Source organism: Xenopus laevis, chromosome 9_10L, assembly GCF_017654675.1.
Source record: "Xenopus laevis strain J_2021 chromosome 9_10L, Xenopus_laevis_v10.1, whole genome shotgun sequence".
Taxonomy (NCBI): domain Eukaryota; kingdom Metazoa; phylum Chordata; class Amphibia; order Anura; family Pipidae; genus Xenopus; species Xenopus laevis.
Genome location: NC_054387.1, coordinates 57024918 through 57043253, shown reverse-complemented (window position 1 = coordinate 57043253; position 18336 = coordinate 57024918). Strand labels below are relative to the sequence as shown.

At 42.1% G+C, this 18336-nt stretch overlaps 1 protein-coding gene across 5 annotated transcripts; it reads left to right on the top strand.

The window, feature by feature from the left end:
* Positions 1-852: 852 nt before the first annotated feature.
* Positions 853-17037, top strand: sec22a.L (SEC22 homolog A, vesicle trafficking protein L homeolog). Of its 5 annotated transcripts, none has more exons than XM_018234374.2 (8): positions 964-1137; positions 6273-6355; positions 6809-7006; positions 10888-11051; positions 11799-11978; positions 12894-13012; positions 14599-14661; positions 16596-17037. In XM_018234374.2, the coding sequence occupies exons 3-8, from the start codon at positions 6825-6827 to the stop codon at positions 16794-16796; spliced, it is 909 nt and encodes a 302-aa protein (XP_018089863.1). In that variant the 5' UTR covers positions 964-1137; positions 6273-6355; positions 6809-6824; the 3' UTR covers positions 16797-17037.
* The last annotated feature ends 1299 nt before the right edge of the window (positions 17038-18336 follow it).

Sequence of the window (18336 nt, the reverse complement as noted above, 5' to 3'; positions counted from 1 at the left end):
GTATAATGCCCCAGAACAATAGTTTAAATGTGCATCAGCCCAAACAGTTTTGTAAAATATTGGGTGAAATAGAAAGAGTTAATAAAAAGGTTAGAAAACATTTGACAATGTTTACATGAAATTAACGTTAAAGGAACTAAAAAAAATGGGAAAGGTGGAATCAGCGTCGGGCCATGCCAGCCGGACGCTCTAGGCAACCCTGCCGGCTACTTTCGGCCCCCAACAGCAATGCGCAACCGTGCGCAACCAAGAACGCGCGTGCGTAACCGTTCGCAACCAAGAACGCGGGTGCGCAACCAAGAACGCGCGTGCGTAACCGTTCGCAACCAAGAACGCGGGTGCGCAACCAAGAACGCGCGTGCGTAACCGTGCGCAACCAAGAACGCGTGTGCGTAACCGTGCGCAACCAAGAACGCGCGTGCGTAGCCGAGTGCAGTTGTGCGCAAAGCACTTTGATTTCAGAGAGCGCACCCACTTTGCACTGAGGTTACAATTGCCGGACTAGGGGTAGGCTACATATGTGAGGTACTTGCCTGGTGCCTCTTCTGCCTACCCCTAGTTCCAGCCCTGGGTGCAATAGAAATATGCCCAAGACTTTTATTGTGTTTGTGTGCAGTACAAGCAACCAGAAGCAACTAGTCTAGACTATCTTTAAAAGATCGTTTTTGTACTAAACCTCCAAAATGGGCAAAGCTCACGCAAGATGGGGCAAAAATATCAGACAATTATCTTTTAAAAGTTAGTTTTGTACTGAAGTTCCCCTTGGTCAGGATGAGACTGTCAGAAATTCAATTCTCTAAAATAGGGAGAGACAAAGACAATCAGCAGCAGACACGTGACATGATGTGGGCGAAGTAGTCGTATCATGAGGCAGGTAAGAAGAAGGACGGGTGTCTTGCGTGTGACAGATATTGGGCGGGCCAACACGAGTCAATGTTTATATTTTGTGTTGCGCGCTCCTGCGACACAGACACCGCCCTCGGTTTCCATGGCAGCCTGAGAAGCGTGGCTTCCTGCTCTGAGGTTCCAGGATGCAGCGCGAAGGCCACGTCACGGAGGCGGACCGGGGCTTGTGGGATAGAGACAATTGAGAGCCCGGGTTCCAAACCTGAGGGGCGGGAGCCTCAGGAAGCGACGGTATGTGGAGGGATATCTCTGCTATGTTGTGCTGGATGTGTCGCTATGTAAGACTCTGTGTAGCGCGTGTGTGTGTAGGTAGAAAGAATATGTATGTGTGCATGTGGGGGATGTGTAAGGAAAGGCAGAACCCTTTGTGTGTGTATGTTTGGGGGTGTATAGGTGTAGGCATACATGTGTGCAGGGTACAGGTGTACACATAGTTATACACGCCCATTTCCAAAAAAAAGTTGGGACACAGAAAAATATTTATAGATATGGTGATTTGCAAGCAAAAGAAAAAGGAACATCTCACCAGTTGGTAACAGGTCAGTAACTTAATTGGGTATAGAAAGAGTGAATGACAGAGAGGCGGGTCCTTGGAAATTAAAGATGGGGTCCAGCTCTGTGACACTGCACAGGCGCCAAATATTGCATCAGTTCAAGAATAACATTCCCCAAACTGAAATTGCAAAGAATTTGGGCATTTTATCATCTGCAGCTAGGGGTTGCCACCTGGCTGGTATTTTACAGGCCTGACCAGTAAAAATTAAGGCTTATCCCAATGTTATTAATAGGGAAAAAAGATAAATATATAGGAAGGCCGGTATTTATTTCCAGAAAAGGTGGCAACTCTAGCTGCAGTACATAATATTCTGAGAATCCTGCAAAATATCTCTACTCAAGGGACAAGGTCAAAAGTTAATATTGGATCGCTGTGATTTTAGGCCCTCGGGCATTAAAAACAGACCCCATTGTCTGGTGAAAAGCACTACATGAGTTTAGGAATATTAATACCATTGTCTGGGAACAAAGATTGTGGCTGCATCCACAGAAACACTGCGTCCATCTCAGGGCCCATATTCATTTAAAATGGCATGAGGCCTAGTTGAAAACTACCCTGTGCTCTGGTCAATCAAAATGTGAAATTCTATTTTTTTGGAAATGATGGACTCTGTGCTAAAGAGGAGAAGGACCACATGCCTTGTTGTCTGTGCACACTGCAAAAGTCAGCAGCATCTGTGATGGCATGGTGGGTGCATTAGTGTGCATGGCATGGGGTGCTTGCACACCTGGGGCGGCATCATTAGAGGGATACTGTCATGGGAAAAAAAAAAAAATTCAAAATGAATCAGTTAATAGTGCTGCTCCAGCAGAATTCTGCACTGAAATCCATTTCTCAAAAGAGCAAACAGATTTTTTTATATTCAATTTTCAAATCTGACATGGGGCTAGACATATTGTCAATTTCCCAGCTGCCCCAAGACATGTGACTTGTGCTCTGATAAACTTCAATCACTCTTTACTGCTTTACTGCAAGTTGCAAGTTGGAGTGATATCACCCCCTCCCTCCCCCCCCCAGCAGTCAAACAAAAGAACAATGGGAAGGTAACCAGATAACAGCTGCCTGGTAGATCTAAGAACAACACTCAATAGTAAAAACCCATGTCTCACTGAGACACATTCAGTTACATTGAGAAGGAAAAACAGCAGCCTGCCAGAAAGCATTTCTCTCCTAAAGTGCAGGCACAAGTCACATGACCAGGGGCAGCTGGGAAAATGACAACATGTCTAGCCCCATGTCAGATTTCAAAATTGAATATAAAAAAATCTGCTCTTTTGAGAAATGGATTTCAGTGCAGAAGTCTGCTGGAGTAGCACTATTAACTGATGAGTAAATAACATGTTTTCCGATGACAGGATCCCTTTAATGTACAATATACCATATACTGGTATACAGGTTTTGGAGCAGCATGTGCTGCCATCAGTTTGCATATGAAGGGTATTCAAAGGTTTGAACAGAATCAATGGATTTTAATTCATTGTGCCATTCCCTGGTGCTCAATAGTTTAATTTACATCACATTAAACAAATCTGCAATTTATGTATGTGTGATGGGATTGTGAGACCCAATTAGACGGCCTGCTGGCTGATTGCAATCCTGAAGATCAAGATCATTGCTTATTGCTGTTAAAAGGAGTCTCTTGTCAGGTTGCTGGGAGTTGTAGTTTACCATATGTAGTGCTGCTAGTTGCCTATTAAACAGTCCTCTGCTCCCTCCACAAACTCCCTTTTCCCCTAGCTCTGCCCTTTCCATCTTCACGGGGAAGCTATATTATATTACAAACCCATGCAGCACTTTGAAGCTGAAATCAGCACTTTATCTCTCGAATCCCTTCTGATGGTGTTAATTCTGCCGTGGGCCATTTAAGAGACGATTAAAGCTGCACTTGCACTGCCAACTCAAACATTTTCATCTATTAACTTCATTTTAACTGCAGCCGCAAACTCCGTTTCCCTGTAATTACTGGAGGGATTGCTGCATTGTGACATGAACCAAATATATCCGAATGTGACTGAAAGGATGTGCATGTGATTGGCATGGCTCTGCATTGGGCTTTAAAGGGAATGTTAACCCAAGAATGAAAGTATCTATTGAAAGAAAACACAGTTCTAAGCAACTTTCCTGTATACACAGTTTTACAAAAATATTTGTAAGTGCAGTTAAATGCATGGTTTTTCTTTCCCTTTTTTAAAGCCGGTTTTGACTCTTAAAACAAATACAGCAGCCCTGACTTGCTGTATGGTAGGGATACTAAATACACACTCTGCATCAGAGCTAGGCTTTACAAGGCCTTAAATTTAGCCCATTATCCAAAAAACTCACTTATATGGGCAGCAGCAAGCATAACTACTACATATTTATTCTATACATATACACATGGGCTGTATGTTCATATATTTCAGTGTATTTATCTAAATTAGTTATCGCTTGCTGCCACAGTTTGAAGTCTCTAAACATCTGCCTGGTTCTTGTTATTCCCAGTCAGTCAGAAATCCCCCTGGATAGATACACTCACATCAGCCAGCTTTTGGTCATGTGAAAAGGGGATGTGGATCCTATTACTGATAGAAGATATTTCATACTACAGGTATACAGAAAGCTCAGAATTATGGGAAGGTCATCGCCCATAGACTCCCAATGTAATAAAATTTTTAATATTGATTTCCCTTTTCTGTCTAATAATAAAACAGTATCTTGTATTTTATCCCAGCTAGGATATAATGAATCCTTATTTAAGGCAAAACAATCTTATTAGGTATATTTAATGTTGAAATTATTTTTTAGCAGTCTTTTAGCAGGGTATGGAGATCCAAATTACAGAAAGCCCCCAGGTCCTGAGCATTGTTGATAACAGGTCCCATACCTCCATCAGTTTTGATGCAGAATGCACTGGCTGCTATGTAAAGTGAATTTGAATTCATTACTAATCAGCCTTATATTGTAAATGTTATATTGTATGTATTCTGTATATTGCAAGTCTTCCCTAAACTCGGGTAAGTGACAGCAACCCAGAATTATCAGAAAAGAATATGTGATGTTACTGGGGGCATCATTGGAGATGCAGATTTGTATATAATATATATGTGTGTGTGTATGTACAGACCTCCTCTCTAGTGCAGTTGCACATTTCCCCATGAGACCTCAGGTTTGGGTTTGTTCTTGCTAGAGTATAAATCAAGTGTGGTTTGTCAGGATAATACAGCTAGTCACTGTTGTTTCTTCTCATTAGAATACAAACCATGAAGTCTCTATTTCATACTGGCAGCTTAATTACTCCGCCTGTTGTGGCATTTTATCAGCTGGCATTTAATACATTAATTGTAAAATGTCCGGCAATATGAAGTAGATTAACGAGATTAAATGTGGAATAAATACTGAAGAAGCAAGTGGCACGAGTGTAGCTCTACCTGGCACTATTGGGCCTGCCAACAGACCTGTGGTATTGTACTGTGAACGTTGCTGTGACCATGGTTATGCCCAAACTCTGAACACTAGGAGGAGAGAAGTCCATGAGCAGGAATTACAGAAGAGGGGCAAACTACTTCATTTTAAGGGCTGTCCACCAATAATCTGGAGTAATTGCGACATCCTACCTGTCATATCTAAGTTGAATGGGAAATGCTGGTGGTGACTGGGAGGCGCTGTTCAAGAATGAGTGGTTCTCATTCTTTTGAATGGAAACCTTGGCATCTGTTCTGGGTTTTGGGATACCGAACGTGACATCACCATTTTCCCTGAGAATCCAGATGCATATGAGATTTGTTCCACTGTACAGAATGCTCTGTTATAAAGATAGCTAGAATCTCAGCCATAAAGCAGGACAAGAGTGTTACTTTCATTGGGTATCAGATAGGATCTGTCCCGCTACGACAGAATATTCTGTTATAAAGATAGCTAGAATCTCAGCCATAAAGCAGGGCAGGACTGCTGCGTACAATGGGGATCATACAGGATCTGTGACGCTGTGACAGAATGCTCTGTTCTACAGATAGCTAGAATCTCAGCCATAAAGCAGGACACAAGTGTTGTTTCATTGGATATCAGATAGGATGTGTGCCACTGTGACAGAATGCTTTGTTATAAATGTCATACACTAAAGTTGCAGCTGAAGCCTGAAAGCTCAGAAACTAGTGATGGACGAATCTGTCCTGTTCTGTCAAAAGATTTACGAAAAGACAAAAATTTGCAATGGAATTTTTTTCATGATAACTATCAAAGCACAATACATTGGACGCTATGGGTATTTTTTCGCAGGTGAAACCTGGTAGAAAATTTTGCGTATCACCGCTCAGCATCTCTGTAATAGTCCAGGGCCCAGGCCTTCACCAATTGCCCTCAGCAGCCCTCTATCTTCTTATGTTTTAGGCCATCCATTGTGTGTCAGTGGCACTGCACATGCTCAGTGAGTTCTGGGCTGCTGGTGAAAAGCTAAGCTAAGTCTGAAATCATCAAGCAGAAATTGAGGACACGTCTGTCATAGAAGCTGATGCTACAGAGCTGATTGTTAATTCTGATGCAAAATGTACTGTTTTCTTTGCTGCCATGTAATGTGAATCTGAATTATCAGCCTTATATTATGACTGTTATATTGTTAGTATATTTAATGTATCTTGTGAGTGGCCCCTAAGCTCAGGTAAGCAGCAGCCCAGAACATGTGCTGGGACTGGGCAAAAAAGATGTGGGGGCATTTTTAGAGGCACAGATCTTCACTACTAAAGGGTTGTAAGTTTGTGTTACTGGTTCTTTAAGTACAACTGAAGACTTATCTGTGAAGAGAATTTCTCCTTATTTCTGGTTGTTTGTGTAACAGGGCCTGGGATTGGCTAAATACACATGCCTGCAGCAAACCCAAAGTCTTGTTGTCTTGGTGCATCCTTCCCAGCTGCATTAAAGGTACAGGTACCACATAAGCACCCAAATTTTCTCCTTGGATAAATATATACAAATAAAATAGGCTTGGAAAAACATGTTTTTCTAGTTCATCTGAACAGATTTGCTTTCCCCCAGTAACCATTTATACTGTCTCCTAATGCCCCTGCCATATGATGGCCACGTTTCGTAAGGAGAAGTTGACCTTCTTCCCACACGTGATAGATTTTTCTGATGATCTCACTGAGGGAAAGTTGCACATGTTTTGCTGCTTGCAGTTTTGTGTCCTGTCTCCTTTTGTCTTTCATAATGCCTTTCTATTAGGAATATAAATGCATAAAAAGCCCTCCATTAGCCTGTTTATAAGAGTAAGACAACAAGACATTGGAGGGTGGGGTAAGATACAGAACATGTCCATGAATATTTATTATAGCAAGTTACCGAGCCATGTACTTAGTTTACCTGTTGTTACAGCAGCTCACCATTCCTGGAGATGTCAGTCATACTTTTCGCTTCGGTGGTCCGTGTAAGAGACGGACTCCCACTCTCAGCCTCAACAGACCATGAACAGAACATGTCCGTGCAAGAGACCAAGAAGTACCTTAAAGTGGTTTCCAAAAAGCTGGAGCAACTCCCTGATAGGTGCACACTGAAGAGAGGACCACACAATGTTCAGTAAGTAACCAGAGTGCTGTATGGGTGGTACCCCTCAGCAGCAAATGTAATAAGGTTTGCTCTGCATGGGCAAAGGGACAGGGTCTGAATGTGCAAGAAAGCAAATGTTGAACCCTAGCAACCAATCTGGGTTTTCCTCTTAATTTTCTTGCTGAACTAGGCCCGTCAAATCTGACTGCTGATCAGTTATGAATTGTAAAACATGCATTAAATCAATATTTTTTTTCCTGAAAATCTACAACTACAAAAAGTAATGAAAAGTTAATTCCAAAATAATATACAGGAGCATTAGAGGAAATAATTTGTTTTAAAGTAGTAAGTAAACCTTTAAAATAAGTGAAAGCACTTTTGCAGTGTACATTCATTATTTATTTTTTTAATTGCAAGATATTAAAGGATACGTGTAGTGTTGACATGAATTAATTTTGTTACAACCACGCCACCTGCGGGTTATTTTCTGACCACCAAGTAGTCAAGGAAGTTGTCAGGAGAAAGAAAGAGGGCTGGTTCTTCCGGTTAGGAAAAAAAGTTAGAAACCTTTCTCAAATCTTTCCTAACCTGAAGAACATCAGAGCAGTCCTCTTTCTTTCTCCTGACGGCTTCCTTGACTACTTGGTGGTCAGAATGGTTGCAAAATGACCAGCAGGCGGCGCTGTTGTAACAATTAATTTATGTTAACAGTACACATATCCTTTAATATCTTGGATTTAAAAAAGAAAATTCATCCATTTTACTTTCAATTATTTTAAAGGTTTACTTATGTTTTAATTTCTCAAAAAAATCAGTCACTTAGTTACTGCTTTGGGCATGACCATTCATTTTTATTTTCACTGGGTCTTACTGACAGGCTAATAATTGGGGCTCTCTGCTGGGAGTGTCCTGCCAACTCAGTAGCATGGGGCCCCATGTTTACTTATAGTGTTCCATTTAACATAATTGTTCATTGACTGTTCATCCTTTTTGTGCCAGTCATTTTTACTCAACCCCCTTTATTTACCCCTCACTGTGGGGGTTCCAGTGCATGAGCACAAACCATATATAGTCATGGCAGGGTCTAGCTACTGCCAGCAAGGCCTATCTTTCTATTATGGTACATCAGCTTATGCCAAGAATCTACATGACTTTCTATAGAGACTGCGCATTGCTTAAGGTGGCCATAGACTCAAAGATCCGCTCGTTTGGCGACATCGCCAAACGAGCAGATCTTTCCCCGATATGCCACTAACGGCATGGCTATATCGGGGTAATTCGAACATTCGGTCGTATGGCCGAACAATTGAATTACGATGCGCCAAGGGGCTCCGACGGGTCGGTCGGGTAAAAATCCAACCTTCCCGATCGATATCGTGGCCAGATATCGATCGGGAAGACCCGTCGGAAGCCCCCATACACGGGCAGATAAGCTGTCAAATCGGTCCAAACGACCGATATCGGCAGCTTTATCTGCCCGTGTATGGACACCTTTACTTACCATCCTGTCTGTCTCCATTAATCAGCACACATTGAACAAAAGCAGAGTAATCACTGTGCTTCTTCTTATCTGTAAAAACATATAAAGAAACTAATAAATGTAAGTATTTGACTTCATGAAAATACTTCCAATTACTGCTTTGCAAATGCACAATAGCTCTCTATCTTAAATTTTTTTTAAAAAAAAAGTGATCATAGCAATCAGCCGACTTTATTCTTGTGTCGTGATGTAGAACAGGAGATTGGCAGATGTACACTTTAGGCTAAGGCCACACTAGGCGATAGCGCCGCGATTTGACTCGCGGCGACTTTTCGCCGCGACTTTTAATCCGCAATCGCTGGGGAAACTTTTGCGCTGGCGTCTATGGGAATCGCGACAAATCGCCAGCGTAAAAACACACGCGGCGATCTTTTTTCTATTGTCGCTCGAAATCGCCTAGCGAGGCAATTTCGAGCGACAGTAGAGAAAAGATCGCCGCGTGTGTTTTTACGCTGGCGATTTGTCGCGATTCCCATAGACGCCAGCGCAAAAGTTTCCCCAGCGATTGCTTAAAAGTCGCGGCGAAAAGTCGCCGCGAGTCAAATCGCCTAGTGTGGCCTTAGCCTTAGCTTGCACAGCAGCCAGAGAAAATTGTGTTCTTTTGGTGACATTGTGTTCAGGACACAACACATGCATTTACGTTCCACTGATAAAGAGCAGATGGTGAATCTTGACATTGTGTTTGTGCTGTTTCTCCTTCCACAACAATATCCTGGAATTAATATATTTGTCATTGGAAAGGGTTCTGATGGGTTCCTGGAACAGGTTAAAGCGATACTGACATGTTCCTATAAAAGTCATAGGAACGTGTTAGTATAAAGTAAATGCTGCACCCGTAATCATTCCCCTCAAAGCCCCCCAGCCCCATGAACCTGTGTGCTGCCGACCCACTGACACTACTAACAGATCTTCTGGGTTGCTTCAGTGACGCTGGGCTGGGGGTGGAGCAATCCTTCCATAGGCTGAATTCCTGTTTTCATTCGTAATTAGTCTATGGAAGGATTGCGCCGCCCCCAGCCCAGTGTCTGGGTCGGGTGAATGCAGGTTTGCGGGGGCTGGGGGCGGCTTTGAGGGGAACGATTACGGGTGCAGAAATACTGGCATGTTCTTATCATTTTTATAGCAACGTGTCAGTATCGCTTTAAGGAGGAGGTCAGCTACATATGTTATTATGTAGATGGAAATATCCTGAACAGCCCTGTAACTATTATTTATTTCTAAATAATTTGCCTTTTCTTTCTCTATTTTATCTGAAATTCAAAATGCTATTTTGTTGCTAGGGGCAGTGTTGCCAGTAACCAGACAACAAATTTCTATTGCCATTGTATTTCCGTTGCCATTGTATTTCTGTTCAGTCCCTCTCCCATGCAGGATGTCAATAAAATAATACTGCATTGTTGCTATGGTGAGGTATAATATCAACCATGTGTATGTACTAAATGAACACTAGTAGCTACCTGTATCATTGTCTACATAGAACTGGAAGGTATTCTTAAGTTAAACTTCCCCTTTAAATAGTTGTCACGGACCAGTCCTCCTTATGATGTCCTGAGATGCTCTTTACAGGAATTTAGCCACAATCAGGGAGCGATTATCGTATTAATAATCTGCTTTTGGTCCTTTCAGTAATTGTAATACTGTAATACACTGGTTGTAATACACCAACTCCCAGTGACCTCTCTCTCTGATTTGTAGTTTCTTTCTTTATTTATTTATTTTTTCCTTTAAAAAAATATTGATTTCATAATGAGTCCCTGCTGCTCTGAAACAGTAATTTCATTAGCGTCCCTTACTGGCTTTGCTCATTTAATTAAGATCGACTTGTATTATTCTGGAAGATATTGGGATTTGGATGAATTTCCTGCAGTACAAAATAATAATCAGTGGGAATTTAAGATTAAGCATGTGGTGAGTAAGATTTTGTGTAGGTTTCTGATTTTGCTTATTAAACAGATGCTGTCCAAAAACATTTTGCTATAATTTGAAACCAATGTGCACTTATATGGCTGGTGAGAGTCTCCAATTGTGAATTGGCTTTTACACCCCATTTATACTGGGCTGCTCTATTTCCCATTATCAGGCAGGAAGGATAAAGAACATGCGAGATTGGATTCACTTAACTATAGGGAGAATCAGAACCTGGGTGAGTACAGAGGGGGTTCGGTTTATTTGTGGGGAAGGGGTGGTTCCTGCTGGACCATGGGAAAGAGAGCAGACCAGCAGCAGGAAGGATATAGTATCAGAGTTCTGTTCCTGGGTTGGTAGAGGGTCTTCTATTCACTTAACCAGGGCATAGGGCTTTTAATGGGGCCCCATAAAATAAATGATGCCACACAGTACAATCTGCATTCATGTGTTTATTCTCTTGCAGTTCCATCAGCTCTCTTGGGGTCGGGTACATGATGCTCTGCTCAGAGAATTACCCCATTGTCTTGGCCTTTTGCTTCCTGGACGAGTTACAGAAGGAATTTATAACCACCTATGTGATGTCCCAGATCAACACTGCCATCAGGCCTTACTCTTTCATTGAGTTTGGTAAGTGCCAAAACATTCCGTTACTGCCATCAGTTCAACAATGGCTCCTGTGGGTCTATTTCTCTTTTTGTTACCCTGACAGTTATGTGTATGTTTACAAAGCAGAGATGACTATATAGTGTTTACTTGTTGGTACTGGCTTTGATACTCTTACTGCTGTATTATAGATACAAATGAATCCGCTTAATACAATACAATACAAATATATCAGCTTAACACAAGCAGATATAAATGAAATCCCACTGCCATTCCAAAACAGAGAGGAAGAGAGTATATCAGCAGGATTTAGGAAGGTAACAGATTGCCTGCTCCAGCTGCACAGGGTTCTCTTACAACCCTAATAAAGCAGGTGGGCACTTTAAATCCATGTTAGCAGCAGCTTCGCACTAAAGATAAAATGTTAATGTAATTTATGCCCTGTCTCCTCTCTCAGATGGATAGTGGTGTCGGCCCAGTGCATTACTGCTCTTTTTAAAGGTAACAGACTGCAGAGTAAGGGCAATAAATAAACCAGGGGATAACACGCAGCTACAAATTATCAAGGTTGCCCGCAGATAAGTACCCAAGCTGAGCCGACGGTAAATTAGTTTTTGTGCAGCGGAAAGATTGTTGTGCGATAAATCGGCCCTGGATCGCTCGTTGCTGTCAGGTCTCTGCAGAGATCATTTGGTTTTTGCTTGCTACACAGGGAATTGTTTCATTTCATGGCGACGATTCCTGAAACCCATTTTTTTTGTTCTCCATCAGATAATTTCATTCAGAAAACCAAGCAGAGATTTAATAATCCTCGGTCCCTTTCTACAAAGATGAACCTCGCTGACATGCAGACGGAGATCCGACTTAGACCCCCTTACCAGGTGTCATTGCAGGAGGCGGGCCTGGCAAATGGCCTTAACCACCGAAAGCACCTGGAATATAAGGGTATAGGTAAGTATTTGTGGTTATGCACAATGTATGCTCCTGGTGGGATAAGCCATCCGGGCGCCCACTGAGCTCCCCTCTGTGCACTCATGCAAGCAGTGACATCACACACGGAGGGGGACGTGCAGAAAAGACGTGCAGAAAAGATGTGAGAGTAGCGAACCTGATAACCATTGAGTACACAAACCCAGACTAGGGGTAGGCAGAGGAGCTTTCAACAGGTACCTGCCCAGCGCCCCCTCATTGTTGTGTCCGAGGCAGGTGCCTCTTCTGCCTACCCCTAGTTCCGGCCCTGGCTCTTGGCATAATGTAAAAGGGGCTTACAGTGTTACAAAGCAGAGGGATGGAAGACTAACTTCATATTTCATGCTTTATATGGGTGGGAATTTGTTTAACAAAAATATCTGTTCACCAATCCCTGCACGCCTCCCTCCAGTACTCTTATTATCCCCCAGCCTCCCCAACTTCTCTCTCCTGTCATCCCCTGTGCCCCATCCCTCCCATTACTGTCCTTATGGCTCATTAACTGTATTATTCCAGTCTCTCCACTTCCCTGATAAAACACAAAGCAATTTCCCATGGGTAACTGAACCTTTTGTGGCCTGAGCTGTTATTGGTTCCTTTGTGTCTTTGTCTTTTAGTCACTAGTAAACTCACTTACTGGAAGGCGATGGAATAATGTAACCCCTACTGTAAGTAGAGAGTTAATATTTTAGCACACCCTCCCTGCCACTCAGCACGGAATATTCATGATATAATTACACAGAAAAGAAATTGCATTAAATATCTTTATTATAGTTCTGGGCATCAGCAGTGCATCACACAACAATTACAGGTAATAATTTATAGGTGCTACATTTTAGCAATAGTGGTTTTGTGCACTAAATTTCCTTTGCTCTGCACCCCCCCCCCCAAACTCAGCTTCTCAGCAGAGACTGGAGCCTCTGACGCTGACTGGCATCATCTCTTTGCTACTCACCCTGCTGTGTGCTGGACTGAACCTAATCCGGGGATTTCACGCTATAGAAAGTCTGCTGCAGGTAGGTGCTCTATCCCTTCTGTCTGTGATATGTCACATCAGCTAAATGCTATTCCATTAAATGTACTGACATTTCCTTTGTGCATGAGGCAGATACAAGTGTCTGTCTGTCTGGGGCTCTCAGCTATGATATGAAGAGTATAAATCCCCAGGCAGTCTATGTAACTCTCTGCTATTGATTTGTAAATGGCAGTCACACTGAGTAATTATTATCATCATGTATTTGTTAAGCCGTGTATGTTTTCGCCATAAAGTGCATCCGACATCGCAGTGGCACCCTGGGGCTGATGCTATTGTTTTGCTGCCCTGAATTTGTCAGGAATAGGGGGATTGGAGTAACCTGGTGCGTGTCTGTTATCATATTGCACGTGGAACGTTGTAGACTAGAGGGACAAGACAAAGCTATTTTGTTACACTGCTGCTATCTACAACTCAATTAAAACCAGAATTTTCCTTTAAATAAAAAAACAAAAGATTAAGTGTGCTTAATTGAATTCCCGATATTCTAAGTTGTTTGCTTCAGTGCAACCTCTTGTGCCGTGTGAGCATGCTGTTTTAATGGCATTTTATGAGTAAATAAAGTTTATTGCTAAACCTTTTTAGAGCCACCTAAACTGCCAATTTCAGGCATTGATTGGAGAAGGTGCTTTTCTATTAAAGTGCCACAGTGCCCCCTAATGGCCAGGCTAAATGTATTACAGCAGCTATTGGCATTTTAGGAAATTCTGGATTTAGATTTGATGTTACACAGATCTCCCTTGGGACCTAACGGATGAATTAAGGACAGGTATAACCTCTCAGTATGATTTCTAATCCAACAGCGGTTCTGCTGCATCCTGCTGGTGGTTCAGTACAGTAGAATTTGGGTTTAAATTGACATTAGATGTAAAATAGAATATTTACAGTCCAAGAGGGAATTTCAAAAACTTGCATCCAACTTCCTGATGCTGACATGATTGCTAAACTATACCAGAGCAAATACCAACAGCAAACAATTGTGACAATTTCAAAAATGAAAGTGAAGATCTGAATGGTTGCTGCTCTGGTGCTGTTTAGCTCCCATATTCATTATCAGCCCCAGTGGATACAAATTCTTGTGTATCAGTGCTATCAGATGTGACTGGCTGTTGGTATGATTTCAGTAATCCCAAATGGGGGAAATCTCTCAGGGTTTTCAAGGGTCACAGCAACAAAGGGGCAGTTCACTTTAAGTATACTTTACCTTCCATTTTATTATGCTTCTCTCTAATTCTATTGGGTTTCTAAGCTCAGTGATGTCCAGAAACCAAATACGATATTGGTTCTGAGGCTGAACATCTGTTATATAATTATTTCTTTCTTTTCACACCCTGTCCTTTTTATCCATTAATCTGTTTGCCTACCTGGTTGCTAGGGTATATGAGACCCTATCAGCCAGATGAACATTTAAACTCCTTTAAATTGCCCTTTGCCTTAGTGTATTACTGTCTACAGCATTATAAGTGTTAATTTGTAAAGGGACTTCTGGACAGAGCAGGAACTAACATATCATATATCCTTGGATTAAAAGTCACCAGAAAATGTACTTTCTTTAACAATATCTTGCAGAACGACAATGATTTCAGCTGCGTTATTGCTTTTTTCCTGGGAACTGCAGCCTGTATTTACCAGGTAAGTACAAGTAGCTCTTTCAGCTCCTTAATTCTGACTCCAAAATTCATATTACACAAGGCCCAGTTCAGTATAGCCTTGCTAATCTGGTCATCATTATTAATATGCAACACATTCTGCAGTGCTGTACAATAAATGGATGAATACATTGAACATACAGATTACATACAAAAATACAACCAATACAAAAGATAAAATGGGCCTTCCCAAAACCCTGTTTGAGTGCTGCAAATGCTGGGCTCACTAAGCTTCACTTAGATCAATAGTAAATAATTGGAATAACTATTAAACAGCAAAATTGGATTAAAGTATCTAAATACAATTTTTACAAGAAGCATTAATCGCTTGGTTACTTATCCCTAATTGAGCTCTGTATTTGTGTGTAGCTTATTATGCACACAGAACATTCTTTGTTAAAGGAGAAGGAAAGGCTTGGTGCACTTAGGGGTGGCAAATGTTAGGCACCCCCAAGTGATTGTATTGACTTACCTGAAACCCGAGCCAGTGCTCCTATCAGCAGAAAACTGCACCGGCCCGGTGTTATACCAGTGAGCACCACGGGTTGATCCTCTTCCGGCTTCTTCTTTCTTCAAATCTCCCGGGGCAAACGCATGCGCAGTTGAACGAAATAGCCGACTTTTTAAGTTAAAGTTCGGCTTTTCGTTCTACTGTGCATGTCCAGCCGCTTGAAGGAAGGAGAAAGACGGGAGAGGATCGCTCCATGGTGCTCACTGGTATAACCCCAGGCCGGTGCAGTTTTCTGCTGATAGGGGGGCCGGGCCGGGGTTTAAGGTAAGTCAATACAATGACTTGGGGGTTGCTAACATTTGGCATCCCCAAGTGCACAAAGCCTTTCCTTCTTCTTTAAATTTTTGTGTGTGTACCTTATGGCATGTAATGCTGGGGAGGCCTAGATTTTCATAATTGCAACATTTATTGGCAGAGGTGTTTAAATTCTTACCATAGGGTCCTCTCCCAGAGAAAGTGAAAGCAGCTGCTACTCTTTTCGCTTTCTGCTGTTCGAGTATTTTAAGCGATTGTCCTGAATGAATGAAAAATAAGTGGCCAATTGTACGGTATATGCCTGTCTGGCCCGCATGCTGATTGGTTGGAATACTGTTTGTGTTGGCCCCTGAGTGGAAGCTTAATAATTGAGCCATTTGTAGCTCGTAGATGCTGTTTTGTTCTTTGGTTGACGCTGTACTGTCATTTGTGGCTTGCTCCATAGAATACAGTGGAACCTATTGTTGCTTGCTTCGCTTAGCTAATGTTTGCTTATGTGGCAAATGACGAAATCGTGTGTGCTTGTTTGTGTGTGAACTTTCTCATCAAAGAACAAAAACCAAAACAAATACTGAGATTGCATCATAAAAATTAGTTTTTAGTGACCATGTAAGATGTGCAATGCTTGGCTGCTTAGAAACCAGTGCAGCACCACCCGAGCATAGAGCAGTTTATAGCTCCAGTTACCAATGTTGTCCCATTGATTTAAATATTGAATCATTCATTGGCCCTTAATTATGAGATTAGATATTCTTTACCAATGAAACTTTTCTTCTCAGTACAGTAGGCCCCTAAGCCCAGGCAACTGACATTAGCCAAGAGCAGACTGAGCATGTGTAGGCCCTGACAAGAAGAAAGATGGGGAGCTGCTGTGGGCAAATTAAATTGCTGCTTTTATTGGTGAGGCCATTGCAGCTGTGGCATCACTTGTTTATATGGTGCCAGTGGCTGATTGGATCAGAAATTATAAGAATGGGCCCAGTGTGTCAGGAGCTTATGCTGAGTCAGGTGCTGATACATGAGGAATTGCATTGGAACTGCTCCTTTCTCTTGTGTTCAGTTTTATTGGGGTTTACTCACTGGGTTGTGTCTGAATGACCTGAGCCATATTGTTATGGTGTTTGTGTAATTTTGCCTCTTTCTCCCCGCAGTGCTATCTGTTTGCCTATAGTACAAGCTGGAGAAACGTCAAATCCTTCCTGGCATTTGGCCTGATCTGTCTCTGCAACATGTACCTACACGAATTGCGCACCCTCTGGCAGCTCTTCTTCCACGTTACAGTTGGGGCTTTTATTACGTTACAGATCAGACTGCGGCAGCCACAGAGCAAGTCTCCTGATTATAACGTGTGACAGGACAGGCCAGAAACCCCGACTGGGACACTTAGTAACCCTTCTGCTCATCTGCCCGTACACCTTAACCTTGGGATCCTGCACATTCCTCCCATAGGCACACGGGAACCTTCCCACGACCAGGGATTTTAATGCATTGTTTCTTTTCCTTGAATAAGGACTCAGTTCGTGTTATTGCCTTTGTAAGGCAGGGATATTGTCTGTATAAATAAACACTGCCTCTGGGGGCTCATGTAATGTCTGATCTGCCTTTTATCTTCTACCTCCACCATCACTGCCTGTAAGTACATAAGTACTCAGGCCCGGACTGGCAATCTGTGGGTTCTGGCAAATGCTATAAGGGGCCATAGAAAGTCAGTATTTAGTGGGCTGGTGGGGGCTGTTTGGGCCTCCGTGTGGGCTGATTGGGCCTTTGTGTACCTGAAATGCCAGGGCCTATTTTAATTCTCAGTCCGGACCTAAGTACTGGGGTGGATATCTAATTCACAGGGAAGCATTTCTACCTGACAATGGTAAAAAGAGCAACCCAGGAGCATGAAGTACAGCGAAGCAGTGCTCTATATCTGGTTAAGTACTGGGGTGAGACTGAATTCACTTACCCAAGGGCCGCTCCCTGTCTGACCATGAGAATGAGAGCAGCCCAGGACCAGGAAGCACAGACAATCCAAGCTCTGTATCAGGGTAAGTATTACAGAAGATTGGATTTACTTACCTGTGGTGGGAGTGTTCTTTTCTGACCATATCTACCTTTATTTCCTTTATTTTGGAATGGACTCAGTCACAAAGTCTTTCTACTCCAGCCTTCAAAGTGAATGGGTTTTTGTGAATCCTCTGAATATTGACCCAATTGTTGCACCTTGCAGAATATTATTTCCCATGTGTCCGTTTCAAACATACAACATCAGAAATATAAATGCTAGTGGCTTTTGAGCAGCTTGATACCCAATATGTATAGAAATATAAAACTATGTACCATGTCAAGACACCAAAATCCAAATTGTGCACAATATTTATGGACTAAACAATACAGGATGCAGTACTGGAATACAAAAAAATTACATCCGTCTGTGACTGGCAATACAATACTCTATGGGTAATCCAAACTGCATGTTTATGTATTACATGGCTTGTGGGCTGGCCATATTTAGGGAATAAACTATGGAAAGGCTGGGCACCCTGATGAAAGGGGCCTGGTATTGATACCAGTTATCTCTACACTTGTGCTCTGCTTAAAGGGGTTGTTCATCTTTGAGTAAACTTTTAGTTTGATATAGAGAGTGATATTCTGAGACCATTTACAGTTGGTTTTTATTATTGTGGTTTTTGAGTTATTTAGCTTTTTATTCAGCAGCTTTGCAATATTGTCGCTAAATTGCAAAATTACCCTAGCACCCATGCACTATTTGAATAAGTGACTGGAATATGATAGGACCTGAATAAAATTTGTAGCCTTACAGAGCCTTTGTTTTTCAGATGGGGTCACTGACCCCCATTTGAAAGCTGGAAAGAGTCCACAGAAAAAGGCAAACCATTAAAAAAA